Here is a 23,358-nt window from a genome sequence, read left to right as displayed (position 1 = left end):
ACTTAATACATATTGGGTGGAAGGTGGCTCAGGAAAACGTACTGCAAGTCCTAAGTTTAAAGTTCATGGTAATGAACAAGTTTACAAACAATAATTTACAAACATGATCAGACATTTCGACCCTCACCCTGATACGACCCTCCTCGTATTCATTAGTGTACTCACTTGTCCACGCTACGTCAGAGTAGCCACCAAACACGTATCTTCCTCCAACGCTTACGAGTACGATGTTCGGCGCTTTGCCATTGCATTTTTCATGGAAGGTCCTGGAAGCCCAGCCATCTCTCTTTGCTGAGAAACATCTGACCCAGCGACTCTTGGGACTTTGCTGCACGGGCTGCAGGAATCCCAAGAGATCTCGGAGGTATTCTGGACCTTTGCCGCTGAGGATGGCGGACTGCTCAAGACCTACGAACGGAGTTACACCATCACCAGATAAGTAACCAATACTCTTTTTATCAAGAAGGCACAATTCCTTATCCTCATCATGCCTCAAACAAATAAAGTCAGTGTATATGTGTGTCACCCAAAGGGTTAGTACAAATTGTTGCTGCTGTTGTTGTGTGGTCGTACAAAGTCCTGCCCCAAATCAAGATTCCTAGAGTATTCTGGGCCCAAAGTTCCACCATCAGGATTAGATTTGTGTCAAAAGACACTCTCTGTCAATTACAGAAAGGATCAAAATCCCTTCGCCGAAAATTATATATAAATAGGACAAATTATCGAAGTGTCACAAACGCTGGACTTGATCACCATTAATCTTTCGAATAAACCCAACCCGTAACCACCTTTTGTAGAACTACCATTCAGCAAAAAAGTTCTGCAACTGAATTGCACCATCAGGAAATATTATCAATAAAGACTTGTTTATTATGGTATGCTTCTATGTATTCTACTCGTCGCAAAACGCTGGTGCTAAAAAATTGTGAATCTGGTATCCTATGAAGTTTCTGCTTTAAAATTGTCTCAATTATTTCTAGAAGAACTGCGGCTTTGATCCCTTCAGTCGCTACTCATAATGTAATAAATGTAAATAATTCGGGGTATACATACAATGAAAACTACATGATTAAAAAAACAAAAATTACTTTACACTACCATGAGGTTAAATTAGGCATAGAGTTACTGGGGGTAAAAAAAAACAATGCACAAATAAAATCAAAGGTAAACTTAATTTTCTGAAAAGTGAGAGGTTTGATAGCAGAGGATTTCAGTTATTTGATCAGGAAAAACAAATGTTTTCGACTGGAGTCCTATTAAAAATCTTGCTAACCTAGAGGAGAGTGTGGAGCTGCTAAATGCGAGCCTGTGGCCGATGTTCAATGAATGTTTTCCGCTCATTAGGGTCAAAGTCTCATCCAGAGACCCACCTTACATGTCCCCCCTGGTTAAACACCTTTGTAACATCAGGAACAGAATCGCGCATAAAGGAACCCGTGCTGAGATTCTGAGGCGCCAAGAGTGTATCAACATTCTCCTTCGGAGTAATCAGGTGGAAGCTGTTCATAAGGAACACAAATGCGGTTCAAAAGAATGGTGGGAGACAGCCAATAGAATAACTGGCCGGAAGACACAGGGAACGCGCATCATCATCATCATTGGTGATTTCACCCGACATCATCAACTCACATTTTCAAGCCACCAATACTGATAAGGCATATGTTGTCCCTGTGCGCCTGGAGATACCTGAGGCACCCGAACCCCGACAGTGAGTGAGAGCGATGTAATGAGTTGTTTTTATCACATAGAAACGAACTGCTTCAGGGCCCGATCAATTTCCGTACTGGCTCTGGCGCGACTTTTCTCACCATCTTGCACCTGTTGTCACAAATATCTTTAACTGTTCACTCCAACAACAAACTGTCCCAATGGCTTGGAAGTTAGCGAACATCTCGCCCATCCCTAAGGAATCTCCTCTGACAGAGTGTAGTCAACTCAGACCAATCTCACTGACTAATATCATCATGAGGATTTTCAAGCGTCTTGTCTGCAGAAACGAACTCTGTTCCTACAACCGCCAACCCTCTCCCCCCGATTAATATTGGTTAGAGGCGATTTTTCAGCTCAAAACACAAGCAGTAGCAAGGTGATCATTTGCCCTCCAACATTGAGGAAGGGGGAGGGAAAGTGTCCCATTAGTTTTGTAACAGATTGTCTCAGAAGGGGAACGATTGGAATTTGTCACGGTTATCATCGATTTCTTAAAATGTATTCTCTTTATTCGCATACCCTAATGAAAGTTTTTCACTCTATTAATTATTCGAGCTTGAAGTAAACATGTTGACGTCCCCAGAAAATATTTTTGGGATATCTGTGCGCTATTTGGAATATTTTTTTCAATTAATTTGAATTAAATGAAGGTGCGCTGGGATATTTGCAGACTATAATTTTGTAAAATATCAAATTTATTTGATGTTGCCAAAGAGACTGTCTATATATCGTGCCGACTGTCTCCATTTGCAAAAGCAGCCATCCCTCGGAGTATTTAGCCGGAAAACACCGCTTTTATGGCCAATGTAGGTAATAAATAAAGGCATAGAGAATAAAAAGATCACCGCCTAATAAGTATTTCCCAATTAAACAATAAATAACAAATCGACTAAAGAAAGCGATAAATAGGCGGTTTATCTGTTGTAGAAAACATGAGAGCCTCGTCTCATTTCATTTTCAATGAACATCACAACAAGTGTTTATATATTTAGCATGGCGGTGCAAAAAAGCGGGTGTGGACCGTGTACGGTCTACCATTTTTAGAAAAAACATTATTCCCACTCATGGTAGCCGGATTTCTTCAATCATTCTTCTATTCTATTACCATCACAAAGCTATTTAGGTATATGAAGCTTACAAATGATTTGAAATATATAATAGGGCTTTTTTGAGCGGTCAACCGTGGTAGACCGTTTATATAAAAATAAACTTTATTTTTATCTTAGTAAAACGACGGTCAACCATCTACCATGAGCTCTCTCTCCAAAATGCAAACCCTCATTCAAACAAAACTAGTGTCAATTTATGAGCTTGAATCTCAAGTTGTTACTGTATTATTTTAGAGTTCGAATTTCTTTCGTAAGGCATTTCTTAAACAATTTTAAAATGGTTAACCGTTGGTGTTAATCGTTGAGCCACGTAAGCAAGAACAGAAGACGTAGTCTGTAGCCGTCGATTTTAGCGAATGCTCCACAGAAAAAGCATTGCATACACTTTGCTTGAACTCTTCAAGCATAACTGTGTGTCAAAGTGTCAGATATTTAGCAAAACTATTGTAAAACAGATGAATTTATTGAATTGACCTTCTCCCCGAGACAAGCTTGCGTGACTAAATTTGTAGTGAAAATCTCTCACGTAATAAATTCTTCATAGGCGGTATTTCTTATATGAAGAAACAGATGAGATTTTTCATTGTTTACAATGAAAAATAGTCGTCTCTGAAGCTTCTGTCCATTTTTACGCGCGATTCTGGCACGATAATTGTATGTGTTTGATTTTGACGTTCGCATAGTTGTATTGTCGTTGCGTTATCAACGATAGTGTTTCCTGTTCCAGGACCTGTCAGTCACTTGCTCAGACAATCTTCAACAAAAGTAAGTGGTGCACTTCCTATACGAACAACCGCCAACCCTCTCCCCCCGATTAATATTGGTTAGAGGCGATTTTTCAGCTCAAAACACAAGCAGTAGCAAGGTGACCATTTGCTCTCCAACTTTGAGGAAGGGGGAGGGAAAGTGTCCCATTAGTTTTGTAACAGATTGTGGATAATTGGCTTCCTATCGAAAGCAGCGAGTTGTGGTTAATGGTATGGCTACCAGTTTCCTTGGAATCAGTAGAGGAGTCCCCCAAGGAACGGTGCTAGGACCGTTGCTATTCTCTATCATGGTAAATGACATTCAGAACGCTAGCGCCAACTCTCTATTAATCAAATATGCGGATGACATCACAATAAGGACGCCTGTGATATCTGGCTCAGACACGATTGATTCATCGCTGGAGAAAGTTACCAACATCAAGCGCTGGGCGCTGGAGAACTAAATGGAGTTGAACATGAGAAAGACCTTCGAGATGGTAGTAAAAGGTAAAACTAGGTAGCCTATTCAAGAGTCCATAGAGGGTACCTACCTACCTACCGACCGACCGACCGACCGACCGACCGACCTACCTACCTACCTACCTACCTACCTACCTACCTACCTACCTACCTACCTACCTACCTACCTACCCACCTACCCACCTACCCACCTACCCACCTACCTACCTACCCACCTACCCACCCACCCACCCACCTACCTACCTACCTACCTACCTACCTACCTACCTACCTACCTACATAACAGTATTAGAGAATTAGTACCTGTTTGCTCAGATTCACCAACAGAAATCTTCTTTGACAAAGTATCCCAATACTTCTCATCCACTACAAGACGAACTCCAACCTCCGTACAAGGCTGATCCACGGGTTTCTCTGCAAGACTCGATAGCTGGGATAGCACTTCATTCCTGATGGACAAGACATCCACATCATTTGCATCCCTGCACATTCTCTCAGCAAACTCCAAACTGCTACGAGCACTTGCAAGTCTCATGGATAGAGTCTCTCTCTGGGCAGTCAGCTGCTTCTCTTGCTTTTGACAAGCTGACTCGATCTCCCCTCTAAGATCTGATCGCATCTTCTCAAGAGTACCTATCTGCTTATCAATGAACGCATCCAGATCCCTTCTGGTCGCACGTTTATTTTCCTCGAGATGATGTTGAGCCTCTTCTACCAATGCCATCGCCTGTTCAATATCGGTGAGTTTTGATGCAACTTTTTTTGCTCTTCCCAATATTTCGTCTTTCTCTCGAGCGATTACATCACTTGTGAAAAGGTAATCGTGATTTTTATGATCAACGACGTTGCAATCTCGGCAAATCACTTCCTTACAAGATTCGCAAAACAGTTTCAGCTTTTCACCCTTGTGTTTGGTGCAGAAGGAAGCCTTGCTCATTGCAAGTAACTTTCCGCTTTTGATCTCATCAAAACTGAGGATAGTGTGATGTTGCACTGGTTGAAATCTCTTATGAGCCGAGATGCACTGCTCACAGACAAAGTGATCGCACTCGTTACATCTCCCTTGGGCAGGCTCACCACTATCACACGATTCACAAGCTGGTTTCTTCTTGGAGTCTTCAGATGTCAACAAAGGAAGAACAGAGATAATACTGTTGATCATGAAATTCACCTTCAAACTCGGAACATCTGCTGGGGAAATCTAGAACAATAATCAGTAAAACAGAGTTATAACGGAATTTGCATATGGTTTCAGGGGAGGGCATAGGTTCCCCGAGCTAATGTTGTATTTTACGTGTTTTATTCATAGTTACTGTAAATATAGTTGAACTACAATTGCTCAATGTTGCCCCAAATGAATTGAAACTTCACAGGGATGTGAATGACAAGTCCAAAAACAGGTAAGAAAAGTTTGAAGGTATTTTATTATAGTTTTTTGTCCCAATTTTTTTTGTAACGCCCATATATTTACAGTAACTATGAAGGAAACATGCAAAATACAACATTAGCTTGGGGATCCTTATCTTTTAATAATTCAATACTCATAAAGTAATTTCTTGTGAGAAGAATTCAATTTCGCTTTTCTCTATCGAAATGCACTTGTCGTTTGAATCCATTTCTTTGTTACAGCAAAACATTTGTCACACATTTGTGCCAGGGTTCATTAAGTAATGGATGAATTTCTGTATGACAGATTACCTGGAATTCCGCCTTACAGAGGGGGCACACAAGTTTTCCTCTCCCTTCAGAGTGCACTGCCAGCTCTTCCAGGCAGTGCCGACAAAATGAGTGGAAGCAAGGGAGCACTCTAGGATCGTTGAAGTGCTCTATACATATAGAGCACGTCACCTCATCCTCGAGGCGCCTGCTGGCGGATGTCATTTCTAAAAAACAACAAGTAAAGCATAAGCAAATTTATTATTCCTTTTCTACGAGAGGCATAGCAGGCCACCTAAGATTGGGGGGGGGGGCACGATACAGAAACATTGAGAAAATATTGGGAGCACAGCCACGCCCCTTCTGGTCATTTCCTTTTAATTCTCAAAAATAATGCAGAAATATCTGCATTACAAACACTTTAAAATTTGCATTTCTCATGTGGAGTTTGCAATCCCTAAACATGCACAATAATTCAAGAAATTAGGGATTAATCTTGTGTCTGCTGAATAAACTGTGTTATATATTTGTTTATTTTGTTATAAATTCTGGCGTTATGTTTGGAAGCTTTGCATGATCAAACAAATTGGAAAGGGAAAATGACAACACAAATATGAATATGCAAAGTTGGACATACAGTATATATACTTACTTATTTACTTACTATGAAAAATAACCCAGCTTATCAATGAGATTATTGTTACATTGCCAAATTTTAATTGTGATCACTTTACCTTCAGTTGCTTCCTAAAACTCATGAACGACTCCAAACAACAGATATTTGGACTTAGCTATTGGATGAGCAGTAAAACAGCTAGAAGTTTGAAGATAAGTCAATGGCAATTTGGCCAATTTACCCCTTCCCAGTGACCAATATGGAAATTACACTTTTGAAGGCTAGAGAATCTGTAACACTACTTTAATTTAGCACCCCATCCATCCACCATCAAGCAAACTCAACTATTTTCATAGCTTTCTTGTTTCATTTCTCACTGTTTCGTGAATAGGCGACTTGTGCTAAAAGATCATGTGACTTTTTTGAGTGTCAAACCCAAAAAAATAACAATTTAAAAAAATCAGAAATCACTGTACCTGTCCACCATAGAACAACGAAAATAAACAATCTTTAATTGAAACTAAACCCTTATTACACCTTTCACGATTTTAAAATGTTGTTATTGGGCGACACTTTATTTTCGCTATTTTCATAAAAAGTCACTTTATTTTTGCAATCTTGCCATTTTGAGACAATAAACTCAAGTAAACTCAAGTGATTTAGAATGTGCTTTATTCATCAAAACTGTAACAAAGACATGCGTGGGCTAAATTTAGTTCCACAAAAATCTGTAAATACAGTTCAGAATTGTCAAAGTCAAGGTGTTTGCAGAAAGCTTATAAAACGACCAATATTTCACCCAAAGGCTGAAAACTGTAACAAAACTGTAACAAAGACATGCGTGGGCTAAATTTAGTTCCACAAAAATCTGTAAATACAGTTCAGAATTGTCAAAGTCAAGGTGTTTGCAGAAAGCTTATAAAACGACTAATATTTCACCCAAAGGCCATATCACTTTATCATAGCTGTCAATCAAACTTGCACAGAAATCTTGTAAAATCGGGTGATATACAGTAAATATGTGAAAAAAAACAACACCAATGCGAGTGAATACAGTGGATGCAGAATGTATGAACATTCACACAAAAATTAATGTTATTAGGTTCAAAATCTTGTGACATCAGCCTAATGCGGGAGAGTTGACAGCTATGCTTTACTTTCGCGAATTTTTAATTTTTTTTTTAAATCGAAAATATCACATATAGGCTTCTCCAAATCAGCCGATGGAAATGGATTCTTCTTCACACTTTGGTACTTTGCTAGGATGATAAAATGGCACGTGACAGAGGCTGTTTAAATTGACGCAAAAATAAAGTGTTATGAGGTAAACGATTCAGCTAGAGTGAGCATATCTAGCTGTACCGACCTTTGATGTACAGCATTGTAACAACAACAACGAATAAGAGAACACATAATAATTCAAATATAGACTGCCAATATACTAAACACAACGTTTGGAACAAAAGGTACATTTAATATATATTTTATTAATCGGAAACTTTTCGAGTCTTTCGGAATTTTAGTGGAATCGAATCGAAAGCGGAAGTGATTTCACTCATTTAACCTCTCAAGAGTTATCAGTTGAGGACAAATGAATCGATCCACTTTTAGACCCCATACAATAATGAAATAGGTAATATAGCCAAAATAGGGTGGAAATAGGCGATATAAATACCTGTTTCTAGTCGAAATCTTCTCAGACGAATCTCAACTTAGAATGGAAGCGTCTGATCAACCCTTCGGGAAAGACGCAAAGGAATCTAGACCCTAGTCCCCCACGCAGTCACTCAGACCGCCCCCTGTCACGCAAGGCGAGCTCAGCAGTCACATACGGAACCAAACAAAACAGAAGCAAACAGCGGTGTCTCTGGTCGCAAAGAATTCTCTCGCCTCAGATAATGTGCAATATTTTTCTTTTCCTCCTAGATTCGATTATTGAGCTCAGTAGCCGTTGACGAAGTTGTACAAACAATGCTACGGGAGGAACATTCAATCAAACTTAGCGTTGTCACAGCACAGGCTTCCCACCGTACCTGCGTTAGTGATGAATTTCTAAGGACAAACGAATTCAAGCAAATAAACATCTATGAGTTATATCGTCATTTTTGATACAGGGTCTAGGGGAGGGCCTTATTTTTTAAACAGGCATTCTGGTCAATTTTCGAGTCTCCTAGAACTGGAATTTCAAAATTTTTACTGGGGAGAGCCCAAGACCCCTACCTTGGTCCCAGAGCCTCGTGCGTCTCTCTATTTAGTGGCCAGCGAGGTTGAGACGTCTCAACCTCGTCTCAACCTCGCTGGCCACTGAATAGAAGGACGCTCGAGGCCCTGGGACCTGGGTACAAGACCCCCTACAAAATAGATAAATTAATATGATGCGCTTTCTGTTTGCGGCACTTTTATGACTTTCGTTTGGCAGGCGTTGAAAATCATTATCCCCTAAAGTACTGCCTCTACTATTTTCATTCATGTCGAAGTCCCCCCCCCCCTACTAACTTTTCCGATTGGTGGTATAAAAAGATATGTAAATAAGATTTCAGTCGGCAAGGAGCTAATGATGCTGTTCTCTATTGAGGTTTTAACGAAAATCAGCATTTCACATATTTAAAAATGGCAAAATTTTCACGGTGGAGCATGCCCCCAGTCCACCCTATACAATAATATTTACACACCTGGCCAGGTGGTGTTTAAGGACAGCTCCGCCGCCCCTTTTTGGCATGTCTAAACCCCCCCACCCCCACCCACCCATCACAAACACACAACAACTTTAGTTTTTTTTACTGGGATACCTGTGGTAGCCCTACCCTGGTTCCAAAGCCTCGAACGTCTCTATTTAGTGGCTGGCCACTAGATAGACGTTCGAGGCTCTGGAACCAGGGTATGGTAGCCCAGTCATAAAATGCAACTATTTTTTTCTTCGTCCCGAGAAATCTGCATTGATGATCACTATGATCTTACCGAAGCCTTTTCCTTACACGAAGTATACAATTCTGTGACGTCATCGCAAATCATTGCATCGGAATTCAGAATTTCACATATACGATTTATGTATTTGTGTAGAATCAAGGCCTAATTGGCGATTTCATTGCTGCAAATTTCCCATAGCTTTACTTTCTATCAAGTTATTGTGGAAAGTCGTGCTCACTTGAATTAATTACGCCACATTTCGTTGTGTTTATACATTTGCAACACGTGTAGACCCGTAGCGTAAAGAAGGACATAGAAACGAGCTGACTACTTTATTCAGTTAGAGACAGCTTCAATACCTAATCGTGGGGGGGGGGGGGGGGGTGTGTGAATAGGTTCGCGGATTGGCGGATTCAGCCCCGAAATGCTCACGGATTACGAATTTTTATTATTATTCTAGCGGATTGGCGGATTTGGGGAGTACGGCAGATCAAGGATCTGTTCACAATTCGGGCGCGGATTTCGGATTTTGACTGCTTCGACGGTCGAATTTCGGATTTTAAATAAATTTCAATCGATGCTATTGTTTTGTGAAACCATGCGGATCTAAAAAAAATTATGCGGATCCACAGATTTGCTCCAAAAATGTAGCGGATCGGCGGATTTACATACCCCTATTCACCCCCCTAATCATGACGTGATCTGAATATAAAAGAATGAACTAAAGGTATTTAACTAAATTGCTTTATCTATTAAAGTTATCTGAGTGAAAACTAACTTCTGTAGAGGGTTGTCCAACACTGTCTCACATTGGCCATTGGCCATTTCAAAATGGCCATTTGTCAAGCACTAGTGGTAAATGGCCAAATGGTAATATAGGGATGGTCCTATAGACCCATAATTAGCATATATACTGTCTATTCAGAATTAGAAGAACCAAGGCTTTAGGAATAGGGCTAATACAATCGTGGATATGGTGAGGCTGGTCCACCATACATATAGCAGGCAGTCAACACTGCAAGTAGCATGGCCAAGGGATAGGAGTATGTGCCAAATGGTGGATATGATGGGAATGGTGGATATGGTGAAAAGTAATGGGGAGAGGTGGTCCACCATACATAAAGCAGACAATCAACACTGCATGCAAGTACCATGACCAAATCATAGAGCTATGTGGCAAATGGTGGATATGGTGGATATGGTGAAAAGCTAGGTGGAGGGGTGGTCCAGCATACATATAGCAGACAGTCAACACTGCAAGTACCATGGCCAAGGAATAGGGCTATGTGGCAAATGGTGGATATGGTGGATTTGGTGAAAAGTAAGGGGGAGGGGTGGTCCATCATACATAGCAGACAGTCAACACTGCAAGTACCATGGCCAAGGCATAGGGCTATGTGGCAAATGGTGGATATGGTGGAAATGGTGGATATGGCAAAAAGCAAGGGGGAGGGGTGGTCCACCATACATAGCAGACACATAGCACTGCAAGTACCATGACCAAGGCATAGGGCTTTGTGGCAAATGGATGCCCAATCATACCAATCAAAATGCTTCGTTTTGGCAAGTACGGCATCGCCCACTGCTTCCGTCTCGTGGGCCTTCGGCCTACTCGACTGCTGCGCAGACTGCTTTTTATTTTCTTATTATTGAAATAATAATAATGCCACAATGTAATATTTGTAAGAAAATTGGACATTTCAAGGGACAGTTATTCCTCATATATAAACTTTTTATTTACCATGAGCATTTTACAGTATTGAATTAATGCTCGTAGCTAATTATTATTTTAATTTACTACAGCATGCCCAATCAAAAGGCTTCGTTACCAATAAAAAGGCTTCGTTTTGGCAAGTACGGCATCGCCCACTGGTTCCGTCTCGTAGGCCTTCGGCCTACTCGACTGCTGCGCAGACTGCTTTTTATAGTCTCAAATGGAAATGATAATAATGACACAAGGTAACATTTATAAGAAAATTAAACATTTGACAGGGATAAGATATTTCCTTTATATTTACCATGAGGTTATACAGTATTGAGTAAATGTTCTCAGCTAATAATTCTATCTAATGTCTCTAATAGACTTTCTATGTTTCGAGTGCTAGACACAGTAATCTGTAGGTCTGTAGAATAATGATACATACTTATACTTATATTTTTTAAACTCAACTGGAATAGAGACAGTCATTTTGGAGTCATCTGTTACAGCCAGCAATTGTCAATTAAACACGGCACACCAACTTATACCGATCAAAAGGCTTCGTTTTTGCGGCATCGCCACTGGTTTCATCTTTCCAAAAGACTTGAATTTCTATCCCCCGAGGCAAGAGATGCTGTAGGTATTTTTAAGTATCCTAAGCCGCATCCCAGGAACTCCCAACACTCCATTATTTAAAACCAGCAAAATTTAGAGGCCTATGATAGCGAGGAAGAGAACATGCAAACAAGATGAAAATGTAGCTTAATTATGCTATTTTTGCATATGAAAACTTTCCCCATAGATCTTTTGCCACTGTTTCAACGAGAACTTTATTTTACCTGGTGCTCTTCCGAAGTCGTCAACTTCTGATTTTAGAAATTATCCAGTTGTTTCAGTAAACTTTCAGGCGTAACATTCTTCTGGTCGATTTTCTCAGCCTGGTCGTACGACGATTTGGGGACCCGGCGGTCTTTGCAGCCGCTCCCAAAGGTTCTTACCGCTGATTAATTATTCGCGGCCGAAGTCTTCAAACCTAGGATTCATCTCCTACGCATACATTCTGGCCTCTGTCACACATAATGTGTTTGGGCTAAGAACCTGCTATGTAGAAGTAGGTGGCCCTGGGATAAATTAAAGCAACAATTAAAAATTCCGTCATTTGGGTTATTTCCGCCTTTTTGTTCCACTTGACCTATCAGTATTTCCCAGTTTACTGTCCCACGCACGAGCACCTATACAGGGACAGGGAAATGCTCGGCGTGTTTTGCCGGCCGAAGGAAGTATCTGAGTAACTGAGTAACCGTAGGAGCTGAGGTGGCCAGTTGTTTCCTGGAATAGAGTTAGCAGCATTAACGAACTTGTTTGACACTTTTTAACCCGAATAAGTCTAATAGAATTGACGGATTTCTCGCTTATACACCATGAATGTGAAAAATACAAAAATGTTTTTAAAAAGTATTTGAATACTTAGGACTGGGGCTTTTCGCCATTTAGGTAGTCTCCGCCGTTTTGTTGGCCGCGACTTATTAGTATTTCCTAGTTATTGTTCTAGGCACGTTTAAGAGCCGTCACACCTATACCGGGAAATATTTATGATCCAAACTACGATTTCCATTAGTACATAAGGACGGTTTGAAAAAAATTATACAAACGAAGCAGCGCCTTAATATGTTATATGTTGTGTCTTTTGATTCGCGAAACAGCATGGTTCAAAAGGACTTTCTAAAAAAACGAGGCAACACAACAATATCATTTTCACTTGTCATTTAAAAAATTTTTACATAGGAGGTTTGAACAAAATGAAATTCTTAAAAACGAGGTAAAACAAAACGAGATAACACATCAATATTATTTGTTGTTGTTTTGTTCGCACGTCGAAACAGCACGATTGAAATAGGTTGTTTAGTATTACCTTTCAAACCTTTATACTGTTCCAGGCACTTTTACAAGCTATCGTACCTAGACAACTGACAAAGAAGTGACTGCTTGTGCATATAGACAGTGTATAGACGGTTTGAAGAAAAAGGCATTCTTAGAAAAACGAGGCAACGCATGCATCAATAATGTTTGTGGTTGTGAATTTCGCATCTCGAAACAGCACGGTTGAAAAGGACATCCGTGGACCACCCCTCCCTCTTAATTTTCATAACTGTTGCCATAGCTTTGTCCCTTAGCCCAGATACTTGCAGTGCTAAACGACTTTTATGTATTGATCTCCGTGCTATCAGATACTTGCAGTGCTAAATGACTTTTATGTATTGATCTCCGTGCTATCAGATACTTGCAGTGCTAAACGACTTTTATGTATTGATCTCCGTGCTATCAGATACTTGCAGTGCTAAACGACTTTTATGTATTGATCTCCGTGCTATCAGATACTTGCAGTGCTAAACGACTGTTATGTATTGATCTCCGTGTTATCAGACTCTTGCAGTGCTAAATGACTTTTATGTATTGATCTCCGTGCTATCAGATACTTGCAGTGCTAAATGACTTTTATGTATTGATCTCCGTGCTATCAGATACTTGCAGTGCTAAATGACTGTTATGTATTGATCTCCGTGCTATCAGATACTTGCAGTGCTAAATGACTTTTATGTATTGATCTCCGTGCTATCAGATACTTGCAGTGCTAAATGACTTTTATGTATTGATCTCCATGCTATCAGATACTTGCAGTGCTAAATGAATTTTATGTATTGATCTCCGTGCTATCAGATACTTGCAGTGCTAAATGACTTTTATGTATTGATGTCCGTGCTATCAGATACTTGCAGTGCTAAACGACTTTTATGTATTGATCTCCGTGCTATCAGATACTTGCAGTGCTAAACGACTTTTATGTATTGATCTCCGTGCTATCAGATACTTGCAGTGCTAAATGACTGTTATGTATTGATCTCCGTGCTATCAGATACTTGCAGTGCTAGAAAAACTGTAATGTTATTGATTTATAGGACCATCCCTCCCCCTGAAAGCCACATCATACTGCAATATATTACCATTTGGCCATTTGCCACTAGTGCTTGACAAATAGCCATTCCAAATGACAAATGGCCAATGTGAGACAGTGTTGGACAGTATTGATTTTTATGGAACAATTTCAATAAACAACTAGAGAATTGTGTTGTCTTTGTAATGTTGTTGATCTTGATAAAAAAATGTTCTAATTTCATGTCTTGATATTCTATAGCTATAGCCCACTCTATTTGAATTCAAAACACGTTAGTTTAAACAATATGTGTAGGGGCCACCTGTTGCGGTTTCGGCCGCGCGCCCCTGGATCGACCTGTTTGAAATGTGAGTAAGAAGCGTTATGGCAAAAGAATTAGAAATCACGGTGAGACTTAAACTGTGCTCTTTGAGCGAAGAGAAATTAACTGAACTGTGTAACGAATTGACCATCCAAAAACCTGAAAAGGAGGGAAAATTAGCAGTAATGTAGCGAACAGTATTAGATAATAATTAACTCTGAACCTGATAAAATTAGAGCCAGGCAGTGCTAAGCCCCGCATATCGTACACGAATCAAACGATCAAACACGCGCACGACGATTTCCCCTGATATAGCCGGATCAAGTTTTTACGGTGTAATACAGACAATAAAGTTATAGAAAAGGCAAATTGGCTTCAAGTCGGTGTCGTGTCATGTGTTGTACCAGTGAAGGCGACCGGAAGGGAAATCCATTACACTAAAAACTTGTGGCCATCGAAATGTCGTCTCGCAAGGCACAGAGCATTGCCGGGTCCCACCGATCAAGGGCAAGCCGCACATCGAGACGCGCACCTGCAATGGGTCTCTAAATTACCGAGCATATATCCCCGCTAAAGCAGCTAGATTAGACATTGAACTTAAATTTCTCGATGTTTAAATGGGGGAAAACGAAAGAACTCAAACAAATCGAAATACTCAAAGAGTTAGCAGAGACAAGAGCCGAACTACAGGCTATGGAGAAAGCCGAAAGCGAAGCACAGAATCCCGAGCCGATTACGGGGAAGGCCGCCGACCGCTTACATGATTATTTAGAGGAACAGCTTTGTTCCATTTCCGGCAGTACAAAAACGCTTGATTTATCCAACCTGAATTCCGATCACCTCGCAAATCAAGTTAAATCCTAGCCAAGGGTTCCCCATAATTCAAAAAGACCCCTTCTACCTCTATCACAAACCGATTCTCGTGTACCTCTATCCGGCAGTACTGTCCCTCCCGCAGAGAACACTGATCCGATAACACGTTTAGCTAACCTCCTCGCAAAGCGAAACTCGCGCCACAGGCTCCCTTTTTCCGAGCCAAAGATCTTTAGGGGGAACCAATTAGAGTTACCGAGGTGTTTAAAGGCTTTTGAGAACATTGTAGAGCGTCAGTCTAGTAACGCGGAGGAACGTTTGTACTCGGAAGATATACGGCCGGCGAAGCTAAGGAAGCGACTTCGGGTTTTATAACGCAATGTACACCATCGTCTAGCGATCGAGCAAATGAAGTACTCACTCGCCGCTATGGCAACCCGTAATTTCTGGCCGGCCCATATCGACATAGATTACACGAGTGGCCAAGAGTGCAGGCGAACGACGGCGTCAGCCTACGGGAGTTTTCAGACTTCCTAGAACAAGCGAGCCAGCCATGTCAGCCTCACAATTTCTGAACGTGCTCAACGACCCAGAAGAGAACAAGAGGCTGGTTCAGTAGATCCCCGGGTACCTAATAAATTGCTGGAGTAGAGTGGTCGAAGGTGGCTTACGACTGATGAGGAAAGAGGCCATGTAGACGAGACCTTGCTCGATGGTTCCTTCTCTCGCGGCACCTACCCGCCATTCTCAGAGTTCTGTCACTTCGTTCGAACGGAAGCGCGAACCGCGTGCAACCCGATTATGATGAATTCTCACCCCAACCCCAGCAACGAGATCGTGGTGTACGCCCTTCTAGACAAGCAATCTGATGCCTGCTTCATTAAGCATTCCGTCCTTGATAGGCTTCATGTCTCAGGGCCGGAAGTGAACCTCGAATTTTCGACCATGCTAGCGACGCAAACCATAAACAGCCACAAGATCAGCGGTCTAGTGGTGCGGGGCTTCAACGAAAAGCAGGCCATTCATCTGCCGAAGGCCTACACGAGGGACGGTATCCCCGCTCAACGAGACCATATCCCTACCCTAGAATCAGCGCGAAGTTGGCCGCACCTCGAATGCATAGCAGGTGATCTCCTACCGTTAAAAAGTGACGCAATCCTCATAGGGAACAACTGCTAGCTGTAGGGAACAACTTCTTCTAGATAAGGGGTTACGCAGAACAAGTCCCCAAGGAAGACTGGCGATTGGCAAGGTCTGGTACCTCCCCTACCACGGCGTCTACAATCCCAACAAGCCAAAGATACGGGTTGTCTTCGACTGCAGTGCCAGCTACAAGGGAGAGTCCTTGAATCGCCACCTCCTCTCCGGACCCGACCAGACGAATAATCTACTTGGAGTGCTATGCCGATTTCGAAAGGATACCGTCGCCTTGATGTGTGATATCAAGATGTTTTTCCAGGTCTTCGTGAACTCCGAGCACCAAAACTTTCTGCGTTTCCTGTGGTGGAAGGACAACGACTACGATAGCGATCCCGTCGAGTACAGAATGACAGTCCATTTGTTCGGCGCCACGTCGTCACCCAATTGTACCAACATGGCACTTAAGACCACCGCAATATACTTTGCGAAAGATCACGGTAGCGAGGCAGCCAGCTTCGTGCTGAACGACTTCTATGTCGATGACGATCTGAAGTCTGTATCATCGCCAAGCGAAGCTGTGGACCTTATCAGCAACACGAAAGCCCTCTGCAAGAAAGGCGGGTTCAAGGTGCACGTGCGTCGAGTCCGACACCTTAGGGTTCAAGATGGAAGTATCTTCCCGACCAGAGACAAGACAAGGCATTCTTTCTACTGTGAGCTCTGTTTTCGACCCGTTAGGAGTCCTCGCACCCTACGTTCTAGTTGGATATTCCCTACTGCAAGAGCTGTGTCGGTCCGGTAAAGGTTGGGACGACGAGCTACACGAGGGCTTGAGACCTAAGTGGGAGAAGTGGCGCAAAGATCGTCACCTCCCCGCAAGCCTTTAGATACCCAGATGCTTCAAGCCCGAGAACTTTGGAGTTATAAAGACCGTAAAGCTGCACAACTTCTCAGACGCGAGCACTCACGGTTACGGACAGTGCTCCTATCTTAGGCTGATAGATGATGGTGACCGAATCCATGTTTCCCTGGCGATGGCAAAGTCAAGAGTAACGCCACTGAAACCGATAAAAATACCCCGCTTAGAGTTAACCGCCCCTCGTCTCTGGCAAAGTCAGCGCGTTCCTGCAAAAGGAGCTGGGATACCCGGGAATGGAGGAAGTATTCTGTACAGACAGCAAAGTCGTTTTGTGGTACATCTTTAACAACGCCCGACGCTTCCACGTCTTCGTAGCTAATCGCATCCAGCAGATCCGAGACCTCTCCTCCCCTGAGCAGTGGAGGTATGTCGACACTAAGTCTAATCCGGCAGACTTCGCCTCACGTGGACTACCCGCTGACCAGCTGCTAGAGAAAACAAAGTGGTCGAACTAGCCCTTCGAAGCGATCACGGAAAGCTAGAAATCGACCTCGCACCTCAAGCCGACGATCCCGAAATCAAGAGGGTCTCCGTGCACGCAACGACGAGCAAAAAAGAAGACGCAAGCTCCCTTCATAGGCTGAATCCATTCAGCGACGCCAAAGGCTTAATGCGAGTTGGTGGTCGTATACGCAGAGCCAACCTACTTCCCGCAAGGAGGGGCGTCGAGAGGTCAAACGATATGGGGTGTTGTTCACCTGCATGCCTTTGCGGGCCGTGTACATCGATACAGCGAGCTCCTTAGACACAAGCTCATTCCTGAACGCCTATCGCCGCTTCGTTGGACGCCGAGGACCCATGCGACAACTAAGATCAGACCGTGGTACAAACTTTGTTGGCGCCAAGACTGCAGAACTGCAGAGCGCTCTCTCCGAGATGGATAACCAGCGAGTTGGATCCGAGCTACGAAAGGAGAACTGCGACTGGGTGGACTTCAAGTTTAACGTCCCTGGGAGCGCCAGATCCGCACAGTCCGAAACGTACTCGACTCCCTGCTGTATAATCAAGGAACTCAACTTGATGATGAGTCGCTGAGAACCCTTCTAGTAGAAGCCGAGGCGATCGTAAATAGTCGTCCCCTCTCGGCAGACTCGAACAGCTGCGAGCCGCTGATGCCAAACCATATCCTGACGATGAAATCGTCAGTCGTCCTTCCACCGCTCGGCGACTCTAAGCGTGAGGACCTCTACCTACCTACCTCTACATTACGACAGAGTTCTGGAACAGATGGAGGAAGGAGTTCCTGTTCTCCCTCTCAACACACCAGAAGTCGACTCGTCCTGGAAGAAACCTTAAGGTCGGCGATATCGTCGTTGTCAATGTAGAGAGCCTTCATTGCAACGATTGGTGCCTAGCCCGAGTAGTCGAGGCGTTCACAAGCCACGATGGCCTGGTGCGCTCCGTCAAGGTGGCTGTTGGCGACTCATCCCTGGATGAGACAAACTACCTCCAGAGACCAGTCCAGAAACTGGTGCTGCTACTCCCAAAAGAAGCTGGCGACTAGCTGACGACAGCATAGGCGAATTCGGGACTACAACCTGCGAGAAGCTGCGTACTACATGTTAGCTGAGAAAGTTTTGTTAAGTAAATTGCTCCACCCGGACAATTTAAGGGGGGGATGTAGCGAACAGTACTTATTAGATAATAGCGGAGGCGCGGAGCCCCATAGGTATAGAAATGGTCTATAACTAGGCGAATCAGTTTTTGTAGTCAATGACGTCATTGTCACAAGCTGCCAGCCAGCCAGCCATCCATCCAGCCAGCCGCGATCTGCCTAGGCACAGGCCTCCAGAGCGCGCAAAACAATATGGCGGATGAGTATTTTTGCCCCTCTCAAAAACACACGAAAACTGACTGCAGAAAAGCCAAGAATTGTCGAAAAATAAGTGCTTGAAAAAAATCATTCGTGGGAATGCTAACCACCGATATGAACTTGTCTAATTGTGCGTAAAAGACTGTATAAAAGCATAGTTGAAAGTTTTGAAGAGTCAAGTCTTGTGCTCGAGTCAAGGTAAGCTGCAATATCAAGAGTAAGCCACAAGATAAAGAAAGAAAAAAACAAGCTAATGTTTTTACACCTTCTGCGACAAGTGCTCCTATGTATTTGTCTTTGCACTGGCAGACGTAGGTAAGTTAGCGTATTGTATTAAAGTACTTAGCGGAACGATCTTTCGGAGTTGTGTTGATTTCAAACTTTGAACACCTTTTTCATCGTTGAATTTAATTTACTTACTTTAAGTAACTTACTTACCTCAGGGAATTGATATTCTAGGCTGTATTTATCAAATTTGATCTCTAAATCTGCCCTTCACCATCTATCATAGGAAAATTATAACTGAATTGAATATAAGTTTCCAGAGCTGTCAACTCTGTCACAAGGTTTTGGACCTCATCATAAACCTAATTTTTGTGAGAATGTTCATACATTCTCTGTATTTATCCGCATTGGCTCTCTTGTTGGTTTTTTTTTCCACATTTGCTGTATTTCATCCGATTTCAGGCTTAAATGAATTACTTGGGTAAACTCCAGCTTTCTTTGGAGAAAGAAAAAGAGAACTGGTTTCCTAAAACCTTAAAGAAATTGAGAGCTGGTCTCCTAAAACCCTAAGTATCAGTAATATGTGAAAAACAACATATATTTGATAAACTCTTGAAATTTAAATCGACTATTCTGGAATTCTGTTTTGATATTAAAAAAGGTGCACATACATATTTAGGACCTTGAGGATCTGTTATTACCTAAAAAATATGCCTTGTTTTTATACCACCTACAGTAACCCTGGGTACCTCAATGTTTTCTTACAAACCTTAAAAAAAAATTTTTTTCTCATGTCACAATATAATGTGGTCCAAAAGTAAAATTAAGGTTTCATAGAAAGCCAAGACAGCTTTTTTTGACAGTCGGAGTTAAAGTAAGGGAGATAGAACCGAGAGACCGCAGCGGAAGCACAATCCTCCAGTTGGGTTGACGTACGATGAGGTTGGACAGCTAACATATCAACGTGTCGGAACGGGAGTCTGCATATTACAACCTCATTATACTCGTACTGAACCACAGCAGTACGGTCATGCTGAATATCATTCAGGAAGTTGCCCGTACGGGAATTGCGGAATCAACGCGCAGTCGTCTGCCGTACCAAGCACGCGTGCGGGTGAGTTTGGTAACGGTGATGGAGGGGTCTTTGCGTTACAGACCCCCAGGGGAGTAACGCACTACTACCACAGTGCACCATTTGTATACTAACTCTTCAAATAAAACTGGGAGCAACACTTCCTGAAGTTCTTTTGCAAGATGAAAGTAACGGATGAAAGCTACGGTTGAAAGTAACGGAAGAGATTGCAAGGAAATAACAGGTGTTATAACTATTTCTTAAGTGTTACAAGCATTAATGTTGAGGGTGGCGTAAGCAACAAACGAAAGAAACCCAAGGCGAATAGGAGGGTGAAATAGGTTACGGAACAGCCAGCAAGAACATTATGTTTGTTAGTTCAGAACATTTTTTTTCCAGAGACGTATTGTCTTTTAAAGTCGCGATAACTTTATCAAGTTTATCAAAGACGGTGTGCTGAGCTTTTGTAAGAACTGACCACTCTTTATCAAGCTGTATTATGCATAGCTGAGGAAATTAGCTCCTCTGTTCGCGATAGTTACCATGTTATAAGTATTGTTAATGATATTGTAACGGATATTGTCGGGACGCCAATTATTTTTTTGGCAGAGTATGTAGGGGCGGGTGTTACATATGATAGCATAAATAGATATTGTTGTTTACTTTGCACTTATGTGAATAAAATAATAAATGTCATCAACAAAGGAAACAATTATATTGTTAATACAATGTGATAGCATATTATGGTTGGTCAAAGCCATTTTTAAGATATTTCAATTTTTATTTTTTTATGTCCACCGAATTGGATCAAGTTTTACATTTCTTAGCAAGGATGACAAGTCGAGAAAAATGGAGCACCGGGTTATTCTAGAAAAATGCAAATGTGTGTTTATATTATGTTAAGGGATAGACTTTTTTATATTTAAAGTGGGGAGGCGGGGTCGACAAATACCAACAAAAATAGGAACAGCAAGAGCAAAATTTTCAGAAAACAATGCCATTCTGACAAAAAAAAAAACGGTAAAAATTTCAGCCTAATAAACATTCGCGCATGAAGTAATAGCACAACAGAGGGTGCATGGGATGGCAGAGCTCCAGGAAAATTTCACTGCCCCAAAAAGCGATAGCCGATAATTCTATACCCCTGGAATACTCGTCTAGTTAAAGCAGCATTGGAAAATTTCACTGCCCCAAAAAGCCATAATCGATAATTCTATACCCCTGAAATACTCGTCTAGTTAAAGCAGCATTGGAAAATTTCACTGCCCCAAAAAAGCGATAGCCGATTATTTTATACCCCTGGAATACTTGTCTAGTTGAAGCAGCATCGGAAAATTTCACTGCCCCAAAAAGCGATAGCCGATAATTCTATACCCCTGAAATACTCCTCCAGTTAAAGCAGCATTGGAAAATTTTACTGCCCCAAAAAAGCGATAGCCGATAATTCTATACCCCTGGAATACTCGTCTAGTTAAAGCAGCATCAAAAAATTTCACTGCCCCAAAAAGCCATAATCGATAATTCTATACCCCTGAAATACTCGTCTAGTTAAAGCAGCATTGGAAAATTTCACTGCCCCAAAAAAGCGATAGCCGATTATTTTATACCCCTGGAATACTCGTCTAGTTAAAGCAGCATTGAAAAATTTCACTGCCCCAAAAAGCGATAGCCGATAATTCTATACCCCTGGAATACTCGTCTAGTTAAAGCAGCCTTGGAAAATTTCACTGCCACCAAAAAGCGATAGCCGATAATTCTATACCCCTGGAATACTTGTCTAGTTAAAGCAGCATTGGAAAATTTTACTGCCCCAAAAAGCGATAACCGATAATTCCATACCCCTGGAATACTCCTCCAGTTAAAGCAGCATTGGAAAATTTCACTGCCCCAAAAAAGCGATAGCCGATTATTCTATACCCCTGGAATACTCGTCTAGTTAAAGCAGCATTGAAAAATTTCACTGCCCCAAAAAGCGATAGCCGATAATTCTATACCCCTGGAATACTCGTCTAGTTAAAGCAGCATTGAAAAATTTCACTGCCCCAAAAAGCGATAACCGATAATTCTATACCCCTGGAATACTCCTCCAGTTAAAGCAGCATTGGAAAATTTCACTGCCCCAAAAAAGCGATAGCCGATTATTCTATACCCCTGGAATACTCGTCTAGTTAAAGCAGCATTGAAAAATTTCACTGCCCCAAAAAGCGATAGCCGATAATTCTATACCCCTGGAATACTCGTCTAGTTAAAGCAGCATTGCCACCAGCTCACTGTTGGCAGACGGAAACCTCGACCGGCAAAAAACGAAAGAATCTATTAGAATCCGCGCTATTTAACAGACCATCCGCTCTAATTTATCAGTCACCTCCTCAAAGAAACTTCTAATAGGCACACTGCTTTTACAATTTTGTAATATTTTTCGCGTACCATTACAAATGATTGGAGATAGTTACGTAATCTACCGGAAGTAAGCTGGTTACATTGCCGCTTAACCAGCCCCAAAAAGCGATAGCCGATAATTCTATACCCCTGGAATACTCGTCTAGTTAAAGCAGCATTGAAAAATTTCACTGCCCCAAAAAGCGATAGCCGATAATTCTATACCCCTGGAATACTCCTCCAGTTAAAGCAGCATTGGAAAATTTCACTGCCCCAAAAAAGCGATAGCCGATTATTCTATACCCCTGGAATACTCGTCTAGTTAAAGCAGCATTGAAAAATTTCACTGCCCCAAAAAGCGATAGCCGATAATTCTATACCCCTGGAATACTCGTCTAGTTAAAGCAGCATTGCCACCAGCTCACTGTTGGCAGACGGAAACCTCGACCGGCAAAAAACGAAAGAATCTATTAGAATCCGCGCTATTTAACAGACCATCCGCTCTAATTTATCAGTCACCTCCTCAAAGAAACTTCTAATAGGCACACTGCTTTTACAATTTTGTAATATTTTTCGCGTACCATTACAAATGATTGGAGATAGTTACGTAATCTACCGGAAGTAAGCTGGTTACATTGCCGCTTAACCAGCCTCACAAGTGGTATAATTTTATAGAGAGGCCACTCCACCACAACAACCACCCTCACAAGTGGTATAATTTTATAGAGAGGCCACTCCACCACAACAACCACCCTCACAAGTGATATAATTTTATAGAGAGGCCACTCCACCACAACAACCACCCTCACAAGTGGTATAA

General features: G+C 42.0%; 1 protein-coding gene across 1 annotated transcript in view; it reads right to left on the bottom strand.

The window, feature by feature from the left end:
- Positions 1 to 23,358, bottom strand: part of LOC116612998 — a 100,485-nt gene that overhangs the window by 60,817 nt on the left and 16,310 nt on the right. Inside the window, exons 5-6 of the mRNA XM_048722260.1 lie at positions 5,744 to 5,928; positions 4,349 to 5,246 (exon numbers count right to left, since the gene is read on the bottom strand). Of these exons, the coding sequence (XP_048578217.1) occupies positions 4,349 to 5,246; positions 5,744 to 5,928 (1,083 nt within the window). The remainder of the gene's footprint in view (positions 1 to 4,348; positions 5,247 to 5,743; positions 5,929 to 23,358) is intronic.

This window comes from Nematostella vectensis, chromosome 14, assembly GCF_932526225.1.
Source record: "Nematostella vectensis chromosome 14, jaNemVect1.1, whole genome shotgun sequence".
NCBI lineage: Eukaryota > Metazoa > Cnidaria > Anthozoa > Actiniaria > Edwardsiidae > Nematostella > Nematostella vectensis.
This window is presented reverse-complemented; position numbering and strand designations above follow the sequence as displayed.